The following is a 20,721-nucleotide window of genomic DNA, read 5'->3' as shown; positions in this document are numbered from 1 at the left end:
CTCTCCTAGTGAATAACCTCAGCCCCAAGTCCCTGCTGCTGCTGCTGCTAAGTCGCTTCAGTCGTGTCTGACTCTGTGCAACCCCATAGATGGCAGCCCACCAGGCTCCCCCGTCCCTGGGATTCTCCAGGCAAGAACACTGGAGTGGGTTGCCATTTCCTTCTCCAATGCATGAAAGTGAAAAGTGAAAGTGAAGTCGCTCAGTCGTGTCCGACTCTTAGTGACCCCATGGACGGCAGCCTACCAGGCTTGTCCGCCCATGGGATTTTCCAGGCAAGAGTACTGGAGTGGGGTGCCATTGTTCCCTAATTCTGACCAGCCCATGACTCCTCCAGAATACCCCCAAATTGCTCAGACTAACCCCCAAATCTTGCCAGAATCCTGACTCAATCATTCCAGCTGAGTTCCACTCTGAATAATTGATGCCTGTGCCAAAGTAGTTATGAAATATTTTGATTATCACTCTTACATCTCCTGCATTGGCAGGCAGGTTCTTTACCACTAGCACCATCTGGGTAGCCTGAACATCACTCCCAGGTACAATCAAAACTCTCCTATAGTCTAAGAAAGCATTTTCTTTCCCCCAAATATAATATCTTCTGAGTCACTGGACAGTGGTTCTTCCTAGTGTGAAAGTGAGATTTGGCTCAATGAAATATTTTCCTTTTCTGAAGCTGTTTTTTCTCAATTTTCATTTAAGAATGAATGTCTAATGGTAGCTACACGGGGCTTTATAAATGATTTTCCACATATCACATAAATTATCATGTTATCTCTGACAGAAGCTTTCTAGAGGAGAACAACTCAAAATTAAGCTAAATAAATATATTTGGGGGGCAGAAATTCTAACTAATGAGTATCTTCAATAAGTCAAAAAATAGTATTTTCAACACGTTCTATATACACAGATAATTTGAGAGCTTGCCTAATCCATTCCCCAGATTCTGGGGAGATAAAACCTCTTATCAAGAGTTTAAATTTAGAAAAAGCAGCTTAGCAACCTGAAAATTTTATGGTAATTTAATCATAAGTTGGTATCTATAAAGATAAGTGAAATGACAATACATGCTTTTCTAGATGCTCATGCAAAAGGAAAAGAATTTTCCTTCATAAAGACAGATTGGAATTTCAAAGCAGATATGCCTCAGTGAGTGGAGAAGGCAATGGTACCCCACTCCAGTACTCTTGCCTGGAAAATCCCATAATCAGAGGAGCCTGGTAGGCTGCAGTCCATGGGGTCGCTGAGAGTTGGACACGACTGAGCGACTTCACTTTCATTTTTCACTTTCATGCATTGGAGAAGGAAATGGCAACCCACTCCAGTATTCTTGCCTGGAGAATCCCAGGGACAGGGGAGCCTGGTAGGCTGCCATCTATGGGGTCACACAGAGTTGGACACGACTGAAGCAACTTAGCAGCAGCAGCAGCATGCCTCAGTGAGGTTTAAAACCCAAGAGGGGTTGGTTATCCAGGTAGAAAGAAAACTAGTTGAACTGAGAAAGGCTTTAATTCAACTCTACTCCAAAAGCACTGCATTAATATAAGGAAAAACAATTTTTTAAACTTCATGTAGTTTAATACTGTAATTTCACACTGTTGTAACCAAAAATGTACTTGAAAAATTAAATATGCATAACATAGTTGGATCTTTTAAAAAATAAGCTGTTACTCTAATATCAAAGAAAAATCACTAAAGTGTCTCTTCCATATATACATACATGTGATATAGTATTAACATTTTAAATTAATTTAAAATTAATGCACAAGGCAATTAAAGTCCTACCTGTGTGATACTAAAATTTAAAAAACTACAAGGCTAATGAAAATATATCACATCAGAATTTATCATTCATTTTCTGTTAAATGGTTTATTATCATTTTTTAATCTCTTTACGTATCCAAACCACAGCAATGATTAACAACAAAAACAGCAACACATGGACCAATAATCGCAAATAAATATGTTCAGTTCATTCCTGGAAATAGTATAGTTTATTAAAATATATACTGCAGTAATTACAGCAACAAGCAAACACATACATAGGAAACAAAAATTTGACCAACACCCTCCTGCTTAACTCTAAAATTTAATGAATTAGCTAAGAATGGGTAGTAGCCCAGAATCACTCACCATAGAATGGAACATAATTTAAATTACCAAATAAGCTTTCAAAGAAAAATGTCTGCATTTGGCAACAGAATAAAAATCTCAATTTTCAGAAGAAAATGATTAGCTATTTGCAAAATTACAACTGATTAAAGCTGTAACACCATAATTTCGTTACTTCAAATATATGAGTGCCATGAAATTTTACTTGCCATAAAGAAGCTTAGAACATAGTCACATGGTTAGAGGCATTTGAGAAGGAAATAAAGATTAATGACAGCCATGCATAAAGCAATTAATTGAAAGAGTCAAAATAACAGCTCTGAAAATGTAAGAAATGCTCAAAGAAAGAGATTCTGCTTTAACTACTGAAATAAGCATGAGGTTCAAGGACACAGATTACCCTATGGATGGGTTTGTTGTTGTTGTTGTTGTTGTTGTTTTTTTAGTTATTTAAAACATCACCAGATCTCCTGGATAAAGCAGAAAGGCAAACAAGAAAATCAGAACTAAACAGCATTGACTTATTTCAGTCAAAAGAACATCTCCAAAACCTGTGAAGAAATCATTTATATAATAGCTGAGTTCTTTAAAATACTGCCAGCCTACATAAATTAAGTACTTGCCCCTTCAGACTTTTCCACAGTGTTAGCCAGCATCTCCTGCAGGGCCCGGACAGACAAGGACTGCTCCAGCACGAAGGTGCAGATGGAGAGGTCGGGAGGGACATTCTGTGAGGAAAGAGGGAAAGCCACCATCACCATCACCATCATCATCACCATCACCTTCAGTCATCCAGACCCAAACTTACCTTGTGATACTTCAGCTTCTTTCACAGAAAGAGAGAATACTTGTAAGTTCTCTGACATGAGCTCCCAAATCATCCAAATATACTCTCTACACCACTCACACTTAAACCGTGTTTTAACCAGTGGATAACTACAGCTACCATTTACTGAGTGCCTACTCTAATTAGGCACTGCACTCAAAGCTTTATCAATAACACTCATGGTCATCTACAATAACATTACTGGGTGGATAAGAAACTAGAGATTTTTATTACTAGATTTTTCAAGCTGGGACCAAAAAGCCAGATTTCTCTGACTCCCAAGCATTCATTTCTAATTTATCAAGTAGCTTGTTGATAAAAACTAAAAGGACTTCACTCAGTAGTGAAGTTCAGTTCAGTTCAGTTCAGTCGCTCAGTCGTGTCCAACTCTTCACTACCCCATGAATTGCAGCACACCAGGCCTCCCTGTCCATCACCAACTCCCGGAGTTCACTCAGACTCACGTCCATCAAGTCAGTGATGCCATCCAGCCATCTCATCTTCTGTCGTCCCTTTCTCCTCTTGCCCCCAATCCCTCCCAGCATCAGAGTCTTTTCCAATGAGTCAGCTCTTCGCATTAGGTGGCCAAAGTATTGGAGTTTCAGCTTTAGTATCAGTCCTTCCAACGAGCAAATATAAAAATGAATTGGTATAAAATATTCATTTACATAGGCTTGTTTTTATCCAAAATTACCCTGTCTTACTCAAGTTGGATATCATATCTAGCTTCTAACTTTGTATGCAATAGTTTGACTTTTATTTGGTGTGTATGTATTGCTTTATTTGGTCAATCCTTTTTTTCTATGTCCTTCCATAAACTTCCACTTCAATCAAGTAATAACCCCATAAATTCTGAAAATCCCAAAAAGTAACTACCAAGGAGACAAATGAAACAGGGTGGGAAGTGACTGCCAAGTTAGACAGTACTATCCCAATCAGGAACAAATATGTTATCAATCATGCACACCTTTGTTTTAGAGAAGCAGGATCCAGTAGGCAATGCAGCTGTTCAATTAAGATGTTCAAGCTAGCATTTTCTTAACAGAAGAACATTATAAATACACTAAACACAAAACACAAGCAAGAATATGTCTTCCTAAAAAGAATATTAGGAGGATAAATTCATAACCTGATTCAGTGCCTCAAAATTACAATTTACAGTGTTGAAGTATTTATTAAATTGAATCACTACCAATAAAAATATCCTTATCAGCAGAGAATGATGCTTTCAGGTTTCAAGGAAAGATTAAGTACTAGGGTTCTAGGAGTTTAAATTATTTTATGGAAAAAAGAAACATAATCACTAGGTTTCCTCATACCCCACAAGCCTTCTTGGCACCCATGTTTTGTTTTTGAATAAACTTTTCTGATTTCCTCTACCCTTTATCACATGTTTCTGTGTGCCTCCCTTCCAGCCCAACTTTCTTTCATTTCTCCTCAGACTATCTCGGCTGGTAGTCAAAAGAATCTCTCAAATCTGGGTGCAGCCACTGCTTTTATACTCCACAGTAATTGAAAGAAGTTTTCCTTACTGAGGTATGGGGAAGTCATTCTGGTTTATACAACATTTGTCTTGCACTTTATTTTAACCACAACAGCTTGTCTTATGGTCTACCAAACAGGCATTGTACATCTTCTTTAACCATTTTTAAAAACTGCATTTACCAGATTGCTTAGATAAGGATAAATGTCCATTTGGAAGACAGAGATAAATGTCCCCACTTCCTACATTCCTAATGCTAGTACTCCTTCAGTGATGAGCTTTGGGGCCCAGACACCAAGGTTCACGCTGATTTGCTGCATTTGAGCTAATCATTCTCTTTAGAAACCTAGAAGGGGTATATCCCCTGTCATCATATTTGGTGTTCGTCTTTTGTTCTGAGAAGATATAAAACTGTGGTTCAGGCATTCAAAATGGGGCTAGGTTGGCCACTGTGGATGTGGTTTTAGACACATTCCTGTATTACGGAGGACCTGAATTTTCTGAACGGTATCAGATTCAGGATGCCACCAGTCATGGTCAAAACAAGATCTATTAGTAGCTGCCAGCTGCACCTTTACAGTCTCATGGTCTCCTCATGTAACTATTCAACCATTTCAGCCCTTAACCAATCCTGGTTTAACATGCATCCTTACCTTCTGCCAATCCAATTATAACTGACAAACTTATGTAACTCTGTGGGTTTTGCCTATATAAGCCTCCCCTACTTTGTAGTCTAGCAGAAGACAGTTCAGATGCTCCTTGAATCTATGGCTTCCAAGCTATAGTCGTCAGTGTGACTCAACTACAACTCTTATCTACTTCTATTATGGACTGTTTACTGATTATTTCCATTGACAGCAGTCAGCTAGACAAGGGCTTTCCAAAAATCCTCAGATGAAAGACTGGAAGCTAGGAAACAGACTCTCTTCCACCCTGAAATTCAGGATAAGGTCTTTTAAATTTAATATTCTCAGTTATAACTATATTAATAACAATTTATCACACTAAAACAAATGCTACTGGAAAAAACTGATTGTTTAATCCATTCATATCCACTTAAACTCTGAGAGTTTGGAAGTTACATTTTGACAAATAGCACTGATAGAGAACTATGTTAAGAAATGGTGTGCGGGTGAACTAATGTCTCAAAAAAAAAAAAAAGTCTTGATTTGCAGTGGTGTAAATAAAATACTGTGGTATAAATACTCCAATGATGGCTGATTTCAAAGTATCAAAGTTTACTAATCAGCTCACATTAAATATGTAATAATCAGCTCTCAGAAATCTGTAAGAGCCATTGCCAACTTACCACTGAACTGATTTCAGACACATATTCATGAATTACTTTAGCATCAGTATAATAGTTAAAAGACTGGATTCTATAAACAGACAACCAAAGCTAAAATCTAGGCCTTACTACTTAAGAGTTCTTAACTTTTATAATCTTTACTTTCCTTCCCTGAGAAATGGGATAGTAATTATATCATCCTCATAGAGATGCTGTGAAAAAATAAATGAGATGATCTAAGCAAAGACCTTATCGTAGTGTTAACACCGTAACAAGACACAAAATAAGTGAGCTACTGTCATTAGTTTTGCATACTGTCATTTCTCCCCATTTATGGCATTTATGAAGCACCACTCATTTCTTAAAATTGGTTCTTAAGTGAACTCTACTTTAGAGAAATAGTGTTTGAAAACACAAAGTATTAACTATGCACCTGTTCGTAACACCTAAAGTGTTCCGGTATTTTCAAGAAAAGGCACTTTCTGGTCATATTGAAGAGTTTACATCTTGGGTATATTTAAATTGCTTCCTGTTTCACTTTAATCAAAATGTTAAAGTATGAATCACTGAAATATCTTACATTTATTTTAAAGAAACTTGAAAATCACATGAATTTGAAATGAAATAATCCTGCCAACCAAATTCATATTTTTAGACTGGCATGCTCATAACAGATAGCGAGAGTTAACAGGAATAAATGAACAGATAATCAGCAAAGGAAGTTCTCTCACACAAACTCTAGGCTTTTCTTGCTTCCGAGCTATCTTTCTCTCCCTCTCTCCCTCTCTCCCCCACCCCCCGCCTCCCCGCCGCCCACAACTCCCCACAAAACACACAAGGGTAACAGAAAGGCTGAGCAGTGTAGAAACAAAAAATGTTTACCCCTTACAGGAAAATTTTGAACAATACAAATGACAGCTTTGCACTCTTATCTGTTTCTTTTGCTCTGAAGAAAAATGGTCTGGTTGTTTTAAGCAAAAGAATCATTACCAAAACTTGTATACTTTTTAAAGTAAACTACTAAAAATATTCCTTCATTTAGATGTATATTTCTTCAAATAACCCTGAATTTTTTAAATCATACTATCAGCCATGAAATTAAAAGACGCTTACTCCTTGGAAGGAAAGTTATGACCAACCTAGATGGCATGTTCAAAGGCAGAGACATTACTTTGCCAACAAAGGTTCGTCTAGTTAAGGCTATGGTTTTTCCAGTGGTCATGTATGGATGTGAGAGTTGGACTGTGAAGAACGCTGAGCGCCGAAGAATGGATGCTTTTGAACTGTGGTGTTGGAGAAGACTCTTGAGAGTCCCTTGGACTGCAAGGAGATCCAACCAGTCCATTCTGAAGGAGATCAGCCCTGGGATTTCTTTGGAAGGAATGATGCTGAAGCTGAAACTCCAGTACTTTGGCCACCTCATGCGAAGAGTTGACTCATTGGAAAAGACCCAGATGCTGGGAGGGATTGGGGGCAGGAGGAGAAGGGGATGACAGAGGATGAGATGGCTGGATGGCATCACTGACTCGATGGACGTGAGTTTGAGTGAACTCCGGGAGTTGGTGATGGACAGGGAGGCCTGGTGTGCTGCGATTCATGGGGTTGCAAAGAGTTGGACACGACTGAGTGAATGAACTGAACTGAACTGATAGCATTTATATTAAGACCTTTTACCACTTCCCCAAAATGAAGTTGTCAGAGGAAAATAAACGGTCTCATCCATGAATTAAACACCAACTAAATGGCCCCAAATCAAAATGACTCCTAACATCAAGCATAAGAGATAAAGTAAAACAGTCAATATATCTGTACTGGGAACTTCAATTCACAAGCATTTGCAAGTCACCATCTTTTCTTTAGGTTTTTTTTTTTTTTTCCCCTCAAGTCTAATTACTGCGAAAATTAATTTTTAGAACTTCAGTTTTAAAGAACTTTACTTGCCCTTCCAATGAGTATGCTCCCAAATCATAAAATAAATCCTTATGCAATATATGCTTTACCTTCTAGGTGCTTCAAAACAGACCGCATGGGAACATGAAAGAGAACTACCACTCAATCTGTACACCTACCTGCCTCTTAAGCATTACACTTATTTGTCATACAAAATTAAACCAGAGAAAAGTATATACTTCAGTCTGTCTTAATGTCGATCTAGGCTGCCCAGAACCCAAAGCAGGCAGACAGTAGGTTCATAATGCTTTTCATATAGAGACAAGATCAATTTAATCAGGATAGGAGTTCTTTGGCAAAAGTAACAAACAAGCAAGCAGTATGGCTGTGTACCTTTTATTCTTTTTAAAACACAAACTGGTCCCCATTCTCCTCCACCTGACAAATACGACATGATCTTACGGGACAAAAACAATTTCCAAGAATAACCACAACAGAGCATCTGGCTTTGTTGGCACTGGAGAGTGAATGTAAAATCAATTAGGTTTTTAACTGAGGTATACATCAAACCATCTGGCATCCATGGATATATCTGCCTAACTCATGTACAAGCCTATTGAAACATGTCACTGCCTTGACCTAACTGTAAGCAATAATTTGGGACTAAATTAGCCACTGTAGGGGGCTTCCCAGGTAGCTCAACAGGTAAAGAATCTGCCTGCAATGCAGCAGACACAGGAAACAGGTTCTATCCCTCGGTCAGGAAGATCTCCTGGAGAAGAGAATGGCAACCCACTCCAGTATTCTTGCTTGGAGAACCCCATGGTCAAAGGAACCTGGCAGGATACAGTTCACAGAGTCTCAGAGAGTTGGACATGACCAAAGCAACTGAGCACAGGCCACTACAGACTACCTCTCTTGTTTTCACCATGTAAAAATTGCATACTAACAAACCACTCCATTTAAAGATGTTGATTCCTTTGCTTATATTTTCTTCCTTAGTGTGAAATATCCAGCTCCAGGTATCCATCAATGGAAAACAATAAAATCAAATATAAAAGCATTTTTGGTGAAAATTCAAATACTGAATTTTTTTTTTAATTCTCACTTTCTAAACTTAATTGTTCATAAACTCCCTTCTACATAGGAATTGGATGAGGTTTTGGATGTTTATCTTTCCAAGCCTTTTTCTACACATTTACATACAAATGCATGTTCACATAGAAGTATATAGATTGGGGACTTTCTCAGTGCCCCATTGTTGAGAATCTGCCTTGCAGTACAGGAGGTACAGGTTCGATTCCTGGTTGGGGATTGAAGATCCCACATGTTGTGGAGCAACTGAGCCAAGACCAAAACTCTGAGACCACATGCTACAACTTAACAGCCCACATGCTGTTAGAGTTCATGCACCACAAGAAAGCTCCCTTATAATGTGACAAAGATCCCATATGGTGTAACTTAGAAACTAGTAACTGATGCAGCCAAATAAACAATGTTTTTTTAAAAAAATAAAATTCTTAAAGAGATGGGAATATCAGATCACCTTTGTGCTTCCTGTGAAACCCGTATGCAGGTCAAGAAACAACAGTTAGAACCAGACATGGAACAATGGACTGGTTTCAAGTTGGGAAAAGAGTACGTCAAGGCTGTATATTGTACATCAATAAGCATGTACCATGCTTATGTAACTTATATGCAGAGGACATCATGCGAAATGCCAAGCTGGATGAAGCACAGCTGGAATCAAGATTGTAGGAAGAAATATCAAAATTTAGACAGGCAGATGACACCACTCTTATGGCAGAAAGCAGAGAGGAATTAAAGAGTCTCATGAAGAAGATGAAAGAGGAGATTGAAAAAAGTTGGCTTAAAATTCAGCATTCAAAAAATGAAGATCATGGCATTTGGTCCCATCACTTCATGGCAAGTGGATGGGGAAACAATGCAAACAGTGACACACTTTATTTTATTGGGCTCCAAAATCAATGTGGATGGTGACTGCAGCCATGAAATTAAAAGATGCTTGCTCCCTTTAAGAAAAGCAATGACAAATCTAGAGAGCAAATTAAAAAGTAGAGATATTACTTTGCCAACAGAAGTCTGTCTGGTCACAGCTATGGTTTTTCTCGTAATCATGTATGGATGAGATAGTTGGGCCATAAGGAAGGCTGAGTGCCAAAGAATTGATGCTTTCGAACTGTGGTGCTGTATAAGACTCTTGAGAATTCTCTTGGGCAGCAAGGAGATCAAACCAGTCAATCCTAAAGGAAATCAACCCTGAATATTCATTGGAAGGACTGATGCTGAATTTCCAGTACTTGGGCTACCTGATGTGAAGAGTCGACTCACTAGAAAAGACCTTGATGATGGGAAAGACTGAAGGCAGGAGAAGGGGATGAGAAAGGATGAGATGGTTGGATGGCATCACTGACTCAATGGACATGAGTTTGAGCAAACTCCAGGAGAGCGGCCTGGACTGCTGCAGTCCACGGGGTTGCGAACAGTCAAGACACGACTGAGCAACTGAAAAACAAAGACTGGCTTTACCCATTAATGGGCTCACTTTATGTCAATTACAAATTTTAACTTACTAATATATATTGAAGATCACTGTTAATAGATCTCTATTTACTTCATTCTTCATGACCCCTAAAGAATCTAGATAAACCATATTCCTCCTGAAGACTGGATCAAAGACTGGTTCAAGTTTAATACCATGCAACATTGTTATTCAACTTGGACCTTCACCCTCCCACCCTGCATCACCAGCCTAAAACAGTGACTTACAAAAGAAAGTGCTCAATGTTAGATGAGTTGACCTCAAGCTACGATTTTACCTCTTTCTGGAAAATTATGCAAATGTCTAGACAGGGACACAGTAGTTACAGCCTTAATGGCAGATCTTTACTTTGGGTTTTTGTTTTTTTTCATAATCTTAGGATTCTAATATGAAAACAAGCAAATTTACCTTTCTGTGTCACACAATTAACTGAAGTCATGCACCAAATAACCTTCAGAGTAACACAGAGATTTATCAAAATGTATTTTGAAAATTAATGAGGTATTAAATTTTGATAGTTTAATAGCATAAGGAAACAGGCAGGGCACCATACCAAAGAACATGGGATTCTGACTCAATGCATAACCAGGCAAAGGACTCTAGGTAAATCAGCCTGAGTTTCCCCATCCCTAAGTGGCAATATACTCAACTATGCTTCAAAGAACAGTTCTGAAGCAAATAAGAAAATCAATGCACTGCAAACAGAAAATGCCGATAAAATCATTTTCTCAGCCTAATTAAAAATGTATCTCACAATGGAAACTCAGAAACACAGAGATATAAATTAAGACAAAAGTTGGTCTTCTACCAAGAAATGTGAAGACGGTGTTCTCTGGAGCGGAACAGATGGTCTGAAGCTGATGCAGGTTTGTTTTTTCTCAGCCACCCATCTGCTGAGTGGCCTTTGGCAAGACACAATAACCACTGAGGCCAACTTGTCCACGAACTATGGAGATATCAGATTTCTCTAAAAAACAGAGTTGTCATTGCTATTGTTTAAGTTGCTATCTGAAGACAAGAACCAAGCAAAATTACATCCACCATATGGGGCAAAATATCCTCTAAAATGTTTACATATACCACAATTCCAATATAATTGTGGTGCTGTATTCCACTGACTTATTAATACATGGAATACTGTAGAAAAGAAATATCAAATTGGATATAAGGAAAATCTTAGTTCACATTTTCTGCTTTATGTTTTCAAAATTCTAATCACAACATTTCCCCAGACTAGGAAAGTGAATATCACCAGACGTTCACACATTCCATAGGAGTCCATAGTTCTGGGCAGTTTTCTTGTCATATTCTTTTTCTCTTCATCATTTTGCACCAAACATTAACAGAAGATTTCCTTAAAGAAGGATATATGTACCCTGTTTCAATCACAGGATAAATTCTTTCTGAGATCAGCTTTTTCAAAGACAAGGTTAAATGTGACAGTAAGAGATAAAACTAATATGTCTGGGTTTCCACAGGTCTCAAGGCTTTGGATCCCCTCAGAAAAGCTCAAGTCATTCTAAGTGGCATTGTTAAGAACACTGGTCCACAGGGGAAAGGCTCTATTAGCAGGTAAAGCAGGTTAACTGACAGTACACCACCAGGATAAAGAGTCACAGCCTGCAAATTTAGCAGTTAACTATGAAACTCCCTAGTGAATTAATAGGGGTCCATATGATTTGCTCAGTGTTCATATTTTCTCCTTGGCATACATCTTTTGTAATATAATCTTATTAAACATAATATTAAGTAGATATGTCAGTCTACCTTATTTTTCTAATTATTTTAACATGCAGCTGACTCAAATATGACAGTGCAAATCTAGAGATATCCTAGTTTGACATTCTACCCTGCATGACTTCTTTTGTATATTGTAACAGGAATGTTGTATTAGGTCAATCATGTTCACATGTATCTTTTTATTTTTTAAATTATGGAAGTATGATAACACATTTTCAGGAGATTTGGAAAATACAGAACAAAGTTACACATAGTTTTACTATATATTACAATTATTTTTTTAATAGATAAATTAAGATTTTTGGAGTTTCAATATTAAACTCTCAAAAATTAATAGAATGAATAGACAAAAAAGTAGAAGGATATAATAGACCTGAAAAGCACTATGAACCTATTCAGCACAATTAAGATTTATATAATTTTCACACAACAGCAGGATATAAATTCTAAGTTCCCATAGACTACAAACCAGGAGACACTGGAACTATAACCAGAGATATAAAACAAGATGCAAAAATTTCATGGTCTGAGGGTATTGAAATCATACAGTCTGTTCTCTTATCACGGCTGTTCACATGTATCTTAAGTAGAAGTCACTGTTGGTGAGAACCACATATAAGGCATTTTGAAAGCAAGACATTCAAAGAGAAACTGAGGAAAGACTTCTGCTATGAATTAAGCCTCAAAATGATATGCAAGAGTCTATTAAAATTCACATGTGCTACTAATGATTCATTGGATACGGCCTCCTGCTTTCAAACACTGATAAGTCAACCCTATATCTGTCACAAGCTCAATAAAAACTTAATAAGCCAACTCTCCACACTCTAGATAATGGCCCACTTATCTAATTTACATGTAAAGCACATAACTTCCAGTCATATATGTCAATGATGTTCCATGAAGTTGGGCTCAAATTTGAGAAATCTGATGTTAAAAAGCTATGGAGCTTCACCATTAAATTCAGAGTTTAGAGCTGAGGAACCAGCTAAATAAATGGATGAATACAGAAACCACAAAAACAAATCAATCAGTGGAAGTACCCACAGATTACTTTGGAGCAATGTTTCAGTCTATTCAAGAGTCTTTTTTAAAGAATTAGCGAAATACATACATGTTTATTACACATGTATACAATAAATAATTGGCAGAGTCATGATATCAAGTATACAAAAATAATTATGGCAGAAATAACATATGTCCTAAGTATTTGTCAGATATCAGAGTCTGTGACATCTCAGCCTTGCTCCCTGCAAGAACCCAGTGTGCCACAAACAATGATCAAACTTGGCAGATTCCCCCACCGAGAATTTCCAATGATCCATAGAGATGTTCCTGTGGAGATTTGCAAAAAAAAAAAAAGAGAGAGAGAGAGAGATTTGGGTAGAACCTATTCATTAGCTCATTTCCTGAAATATTTGGGAAAAAAATAATTTTTACTGTAACCTGGCCAACCTAATCATCTGACATATGACCTCTGTCACAAAATCCATACCGCCTTATCTCAAAATCTGCTTAAAGAATAGGGAACAACTCACACTACCTTGTGGCTAAGGGCAATCAACAGGTTCTAATTTAGCTAGAGCACTAAAAAAAATCCAAAGGAGGGTGGGAAGTGAAAACAATAATCATGGCTTCCACATCAAGTTATGCAGGTGATGAGATGATGTCTTCAAATTTAATTAACAATGTAATACAGTGCAAATTTATTAGGCATAACCATACAGCCATCTCACTCTTTGCAGGCATCTCATTCTGTGAAAGTGTGCTGGATAATTTCATCTAAATTAATTTAAAATGGCAAGGGCTAACTTAATTACTCAGCATCAGTCTGAACAAATTAAACTGGAATCATGTCAGTAATATCACTCGAAATCTCAAAACCGAAACTCCAAGCAGACTCAGATGGAGACAGTCAACGCCTCGGAATTCCTACCAGGAACTCCACTTGCACGGATTTTCTACATAGCTTTAAGAACGTAGGAAATAGCCATGTAGACACAATTATGTAAATAATAACGGCTATATATAACTTGTCAAGTGCCCTCTGTGTGCTAAGTCCTAAATCTCATCAAAACTCTACAAGTATTACTATCACTTCGGAATTGAGTAAATGGTGACTCAGAAAATTAAATGACTTGATTTAAACTAGAAACTATTAAGAGGCATATTTCCTTAGCCCAAAACCCATATATCACATTGTCCCCGTCAAGGTACCCTAATTACCAGCTTTTTTTTTTTTTTTCATTTTGTTTTCCTGTACATTTGTCATAACAGTTTTATTATCGATAAATCAAACCTCAATGTAACAGTGCAAACACCCTAGAAGAACCCACACACAGAATTAAAGCCACAAATACCCCCAAACTCTAAGACTTTGGCTTAAGGGACAGTTCCTAAGTTCATTACCCAGTATGAGCTTCTTGGGAAAGTACTAGCAAAAGCAAAAGTTTAAGGCATTAAAATAGTGATCCTCCTTAGGTGATGCCCTGTGGGTATATCTGGATAAAGGGATTATTCCTTTGTTGCCTGAAGATGTGAGGCATTATGTCAACCAGTGATGTAATACTTTCTGATTGAAAAATCTTGACAAGAGAGAGGTATATAGTACAGTTAAAAAACAAGTAGATACTTCAGCTGTGTTTGTGATACCTAACCTGAAATAATGTTAGGTGATCTGGACATACTCAAGAGTCCTATTAATCCATGTAATTTACAAACATGTAGCTTAAGATAAAAGGATACCAATACAATTTGAGTAATCAAAAATTCCATTCCCCCCAGCACATAATTTAGACCAGAAGTGGGCTACTGGTAACACAAATAATAATTTAAGAATGATAACTACAGCAGCTGTGTATATGATGTATGAAAGCTGACTTCTGACACTTTCTACTGACACTTTCTATGTTCAAGGATCAAATTGGGAAAGATAAAAAGATTTATAAGCTACATTTTTAAAATCATCCTCACTCAGCTGTAAGGAGAAATTCTCATAATTTCTTTTAAAAATGTAGGCACAAGTATAACCTATACTTACTGAGAGAAAAAATATTCAAGAGAAGTGGTCAGTGAGTGTCCCCAGACGCTGGAGTTAGCAGATAAAGACTTCAGAGAAAACTTTAAACATAAATATATTTAAAGTCTGGAGAAGAAAATGACAACCCACTCCAGTATTCTTGCCTGGTGGACTACAGTCCAAGGAGTCACAAAGAGTTGGACACAACTTAGCGACTAAGCAGGAACATATTTAAAGAACTGAAAGAAAAAAAAATGTTTAAAGAAATAAAGTATGATAATAATGAATCAATGAATAGAAATGTTCAATAAAGACATATTAATTATACAAATAGGAATAAATGGAAATTCTATATTTGAGTATAATAACTTAAATGACAAATATATTAGAGGGGTCCAGCATCAGATTTAAAATAAAAGGAAAAAGTGAACTTCAGTGAACTTAAAGATCATTCAACAAAAATTATTCAATTGGAAGTATACAGTGGGAAAAAACAATTAAGCCTCAAAACCCTATGGAATAATATCAATGTAAATGTAATGGATTCCCAGAAGAATAGGAAAGAAATAAAAGAAAAGAAAATATATTTGAATAAATAAAAGCCAAAAGCTGCCAAAATTTAATGAAAAACATTCATACTGCTGAAAGTCAAAGAGAAAAACAAAAAGGAAATATTTAAAGCAGCAAGACAAAAAATTACTCATCACAATATGATTAATTGCTGACTTCTCATCTGAATCAAGAAAGAACAGATGGCAGTTGATGACTTATTCAAAGAATTGAAAGAAAATAGTTGTCAACCCAAAATTCAATATAGAGCTAAACAATTTTTCACACATTAATTAAAATGAAGACATTCCAAGATAAAAAAATGATGGAGAATTTATTGCTACCACAGTTGCCTTACAAGAATGTCCACTCTCACCACTTTCATTCATAATAATACTGAAAGTCCTAACCAAAGCAAGAAGGAAAGAAAAATAAAAGGCACTCAAGCTGAAAAGAAAAAGCAAAACTCTTTCTATAAGCAGATGACCTAATATTATACATCAAAAACCCTAAAATGCACATCAAAACTCTTCTAATAAAGAGAAAGATATTCTAGGCTCAAAGATTGGAAGAAGTATCTTATAAAAATACTTAAACTACCTAAAGTGATCTCCAGGTTCAATACAAGCACTGTCAAAATTCATCCATTTTTCACACAAATAGAACAAACAATCCTAAAGCTTATATGTAACCACAAAAGGTCTCAAATAGCCAAGGTTATCCTGAAAAAGAAGAAAGCTGAAGGCTTCATGCTTCCTAAATTTAAAGTACATTACACAGTTATAGTAATCAAAACATGAAAAAGACACATAGACTAATAAAACATTACAGAAATCCAGAAATAAATTCATGCACATGTAGTCAATTCATCTACAGCACTGAAGCCAAGAATACAAAATAGGGAAAGGATAACCTCTTCAATAAGTCGTGCTAAGAAAATTGTATGGTCACGTGTAAAAGAATGAAACTGAACCACTATTTTACACACCACACATAAAAATCAACTCAGTTCTAATGAGGTGGATGAAACTGGAGCCTATTATACAGAGTGAAGTAAGCCAGAAGGAAAAACACCAATACAGTATACTAACACATATATATGGAATTTAGAAAGATGGTAACGATAACCCTGTATGCAAGACAGCAAAAGAGACACAGATGTATTGAACAGTCTTTTGGACTCTGTGGGAGAGGGCGAGGGCAGGATGATATGGGAGAATGGCATTGAAACATGTAAAAGATCATATGTGAAACGAATTGCCAGTCCAGGTTTGATGCATGATACAGGGTGCTCGGGGGCACTGGGATGACCCAGAGGGATGGGATGGGGAGGGATGTGGAAGGGGAGTTCAGGATGGGGAACACATGTACACTCATGGAGGATTCAAGTCAATGTATGGCAAAACCAATTCAATATTGTAAAGTAAAATAAATTAATTAATTTTAAAAAAAGAGGAAAAAAATAAATAAAATGAAAAAAAAATCAACTCAAGATCATTTAAAGACCTGGAGGTAAGACCTGAAGGTGTAATACTCCTAGAAGACTATGGGGGCAGGGGGGCTCCTTGACATTAACCTTGGCAATATATTTTTTTTTTTAATTTGACACCAAAAGCAAAGGCAATAACTAAATAAGTGGTGCTACATCAAAGCAAAAAGCTTCTACACAGTAAATAAAAACACCAACAAAATGAAAAGGTAAATCATATCTCTGGCAAGGAATAAATACCCAAAATGTAAAATGAATGTATATAACTCAATAGCAAACAACCTGGTTTAAAAACTGGCAGATAGAGTGAACAGACATTTTCCCAAAGAACACAAACAAATGGTCAACAGGTATAAGAAAATGTGTTCTACCTCACTAATTATCAGGAAAATGCAAATCAAAACCACAATGAGATATTACCTCACACCGGTTAAAATGGTTATTATAAAAAATAAGATAAGAAATAACAAGCACTCAGCTGGACATAGAGGAAAGGAAACACTTTAACACTCTTGTAGGAACTTAAATTGGTGTAACTACTATGGAAAACAGTATAAAGAAAAATTAAAAATAAATCTACCATATGATCCATTAATTCTACTTCTGGATACAGATCTAAAATCTTCAAAGAGATTTCTGCAGTCCTATGTTCACTGCAACATTTTTTAAAATAGCCAAGATAAGGGAACAATCTAAGTGTCTATCAATGAATAAACGGTAAATGGAGAAAGATGTGAAATATATATATATATACACAAATACATATATACATATATATATGTATTTATACACACACACATACACACACACACACCAACCATGGAGAATTATTCAGCCATGAGAAAGAAGAGAATAATGCCATTTATGACAATATGGAGTTTGAGGTTGTTGTGCTAAATGAGACATCAGACAAAGAAAAATAGTATATGATATGAATGTTTTAAAAAGCCAGAGACTCAGAAACAAGAGACTACAATGGTGATTACCAGGGGAAAGGAGGAAATACTTGTAAAGGGTACAAACTTCCAGTTTAAGGTGAGTAAATTCTGAGGATCTAATCTACAGCACAGCAATTCCAGTTAATAAAACTATATTATATACCTTAAAGTTGCTAAGAGAGAAAGTGTTAAATGTTCTCATAAAAACAGAAAAGTAATTATGTGAGGTAATGCATTATATATATGTACATATATAATAAATAGACATATATATGATAACAGTACAAAGTGAATGAAGCTATGTGGAGTAAGGTTTCTATATTTTGCTGGGATTAAATTAGTATTAATCTGAAGCAGACTTGGAAGTTACAATGATGAATTAAAATAAGGCATATTATAATCCCTACAGTAACTATTAAGAGCACAGCTGAAAAGATATAAACTTAAAAAAAAAAGTTTTTAAAATGCCACACTATTAACAAAAGAAAAATCAGAAACAGAGGAACAACAACAAAGGAGGCATATTTAAAAAAAAGTCAGGTGTGAATCCAACCATCTCCTGTTTATTTTAAAAAGAAAATGTATTATATAGAATGGAATATTATTCAGTCTTTGATGTATGGCAAAACCAATACAATATTGTAAAGTAATTAGCTTCCAATTAAATAAATTAATATTTAAAAAAATAAAAAGAAATGCTAACATTCAATGACAACATCAATGAACCTGGAATTATGCTGAGTGAAATAAACTGGATTTAGAAAGACAAATACTGTATAATCTCACTTATATGTGGAATCAAAAGCAGTCAAAGTCATAAAAGAAGTGGAATGATTGTTGCTAAGGGGTGGGAATTAGAGGAAAAGGAGAGATGTTGGGCAAGGAGTACAAAGTTGCAGTTATCCAAAATGAATGATTCTGCAGATCTAATGCACAGCACAGTAATAGTTCATAATACTAGATTGCATACTTGAAATTTACTAAGATAGTGAATCTTAAATGCTCTCAGCACCTAAAAAGCAATTGTAACATGTGAGTTATGGATATGTTAACTAGCCTGATTGTTGTAACATTTCACATGTATATATGAAAACATCACATTTTATAGCTCAAATATCTATACTGTTTGTCAATTACAACCTCAATAAAGCTGGGGGTAAGGGAATCTCATTGTCTAATAAATTAAGACCTATCTTCCCTATCTGGTATTCATGCTCTGGACCCAACCTAATTTTCCAGCCTACACTAAATGCTTACTGCTGCTGCTGCTAAGTCGCTTCAGTAGTGTTTGACTCTGTGCAACCCCATAGACAGCCTCCCACCAGGCTCCCCCATCCCTGGGATTCTCCAGGCAAGAACACTGGAGTGGGTTGCCATTTCCTTCTCCAATGCATGAAAGTGAAAAGTGAAAGTGAAGTCGCTCAGTCATGTCCGACTCTTCGCGACCCCATGGACTGCAGCCTACCAGGCTCCTCTCTCCATGAGAGTTTCCAGGCAAGAGTACTGGAGTGGGGTGCCATTGCCTTCTCTGAAATGCTTACTACAATACAGTAAATTAGATAAATTCTCTATTTTTCATAAACACATCTAATTTTCCTATCTTTGGCCTTTGTCCAATTTCTACTCATCATTCAACTCCAACCTCAACTACAATCCCATCCATGAAGCATCTCCTGATGACCCAAATTGCCACGTATTATACCTATTTGTATACAACATATCATTCATGCTACTTTGTAACTTAATAAGACTGTGTTACCCTCCATAACACCTTACTTCTTATGTGCTTTGTTGAATATTCTTAATAGTCTTAAAGAGATGGGAATACCAGGCCACATTACCTGCCTCTTGAGAAATCCATACACAGGTGAAGAAGCAACAGTCAGAACCAAACATGGAACAACGAACTGGTTTGAAATTGATAAAGGAATACGTCAAGGCTGTATGCGGTCATCCTGTCAATTTAACTTATATGCAGAGTACATCAGGCAAAATGCCCAGCTGGATGAGGCACAAGCTGGAAACAAGATTGCTGGGAGAAATATCAATAACCTCGGATAGGCAGACGACACTATCTTCATGGCAGAAGGCGAAACTAAAGAGCCTCTGGATGAAGGTGAAAGAGGAGAGTGAAAAAGTTGGCTTAAAATTCAACATTCAAAAAATGAAGATCATGGCATCTGGTCTCAGCACTTCATGGCAAATAAATGGGGAAAGTATGGAAACAGTGACAGACTATTGTCTTGGGGTCCAAAATTAATGCAGATGGTGACTGCAGCTATGTAATTAAAAGATGCTTGCTCCTTGGAAGAAAGCTATGACAAAGCATATTCTCTAGCATACCTAGACAGTGTATTAAACAACAGAGACATTACTTTGCAAACAAAGGTCCGTCTAGCTATGGTTTTTCCAGTAGTCATGTATGGATGTGAGAGTTGGACCATAAAGAAGGTTGAGTGCTGAAGAATTGATGCTTTCGAACTGTGGTGTTGGAGAAGACTCCTGAAAGTCCCTGGGACTTTCAGTCAATTCTAAAGAAAATCAACACTGAATATTCATTGGAAGGATTGATGCTGAAGCTCCAATACTTTGGCCACCTGATGTGAAGAGCAGACTGACTGGAAAAGACCCTGATGCTGGAAAAGATTGAGGGCAGAAGGAGAAGGGGGCGACAGAGGATGAGATGGTTGGATGCTATCATCGACTCAACGGACATGAGTTTGAGCAAACTCCAGGAGACAGTGAAGGACAGGGAAGCCTGGCATGCTGCAGACCATGGAATCAAAGAGTCAGACAAGATGGAGCAACTGAACAATGAATAGCGCT

At 36.7% G+C, this 20,721-nt stretch overlaps 1 protein-coding gene across 1 annotated transcript in view; it reads right to left on the bottom strand.

The window, feature by feature from the left end:
- RYR2 (ryanodine receptor 2 (cardiac)) overlaps positions 1 to 20,721 on the bottom strand; it is an 826,801-nt gene that overhangs the window by 531,519 nt on the left and 274,561 nt on the right. The window contains exon 3 of the mRNA XM_010860117.1: positions 2,734 to 2,838. Coding sequence (XP_010858419.1) covers positions 2,734 to 2,838 — 105 coding nt within the window. The remainder of the gene's footprint in view (positions 1 to 2,733; positions 2,839 to 20,721) is intronic.

Source organism: Bison bison, unplaced genomic scaffold (genome assembly GCF_000754665.1).
Source record: "Bison bison bison isolate TAMUID 2011002044 unplaced genomic scaffold, Bison_UMD1.0 scf7180017864462, whole genome shotgun sequence".
NCBI lineage: Eukaryota > Metazoa > Chordata > Mammalia > Artiodactyla > Bovidae > Bison > Bison bison.
The sequence above is the reverse complement of the archived record's forward strand: the minus strand, read 5'-3'. Positions and strand labels throughout refer to the sequence as shown.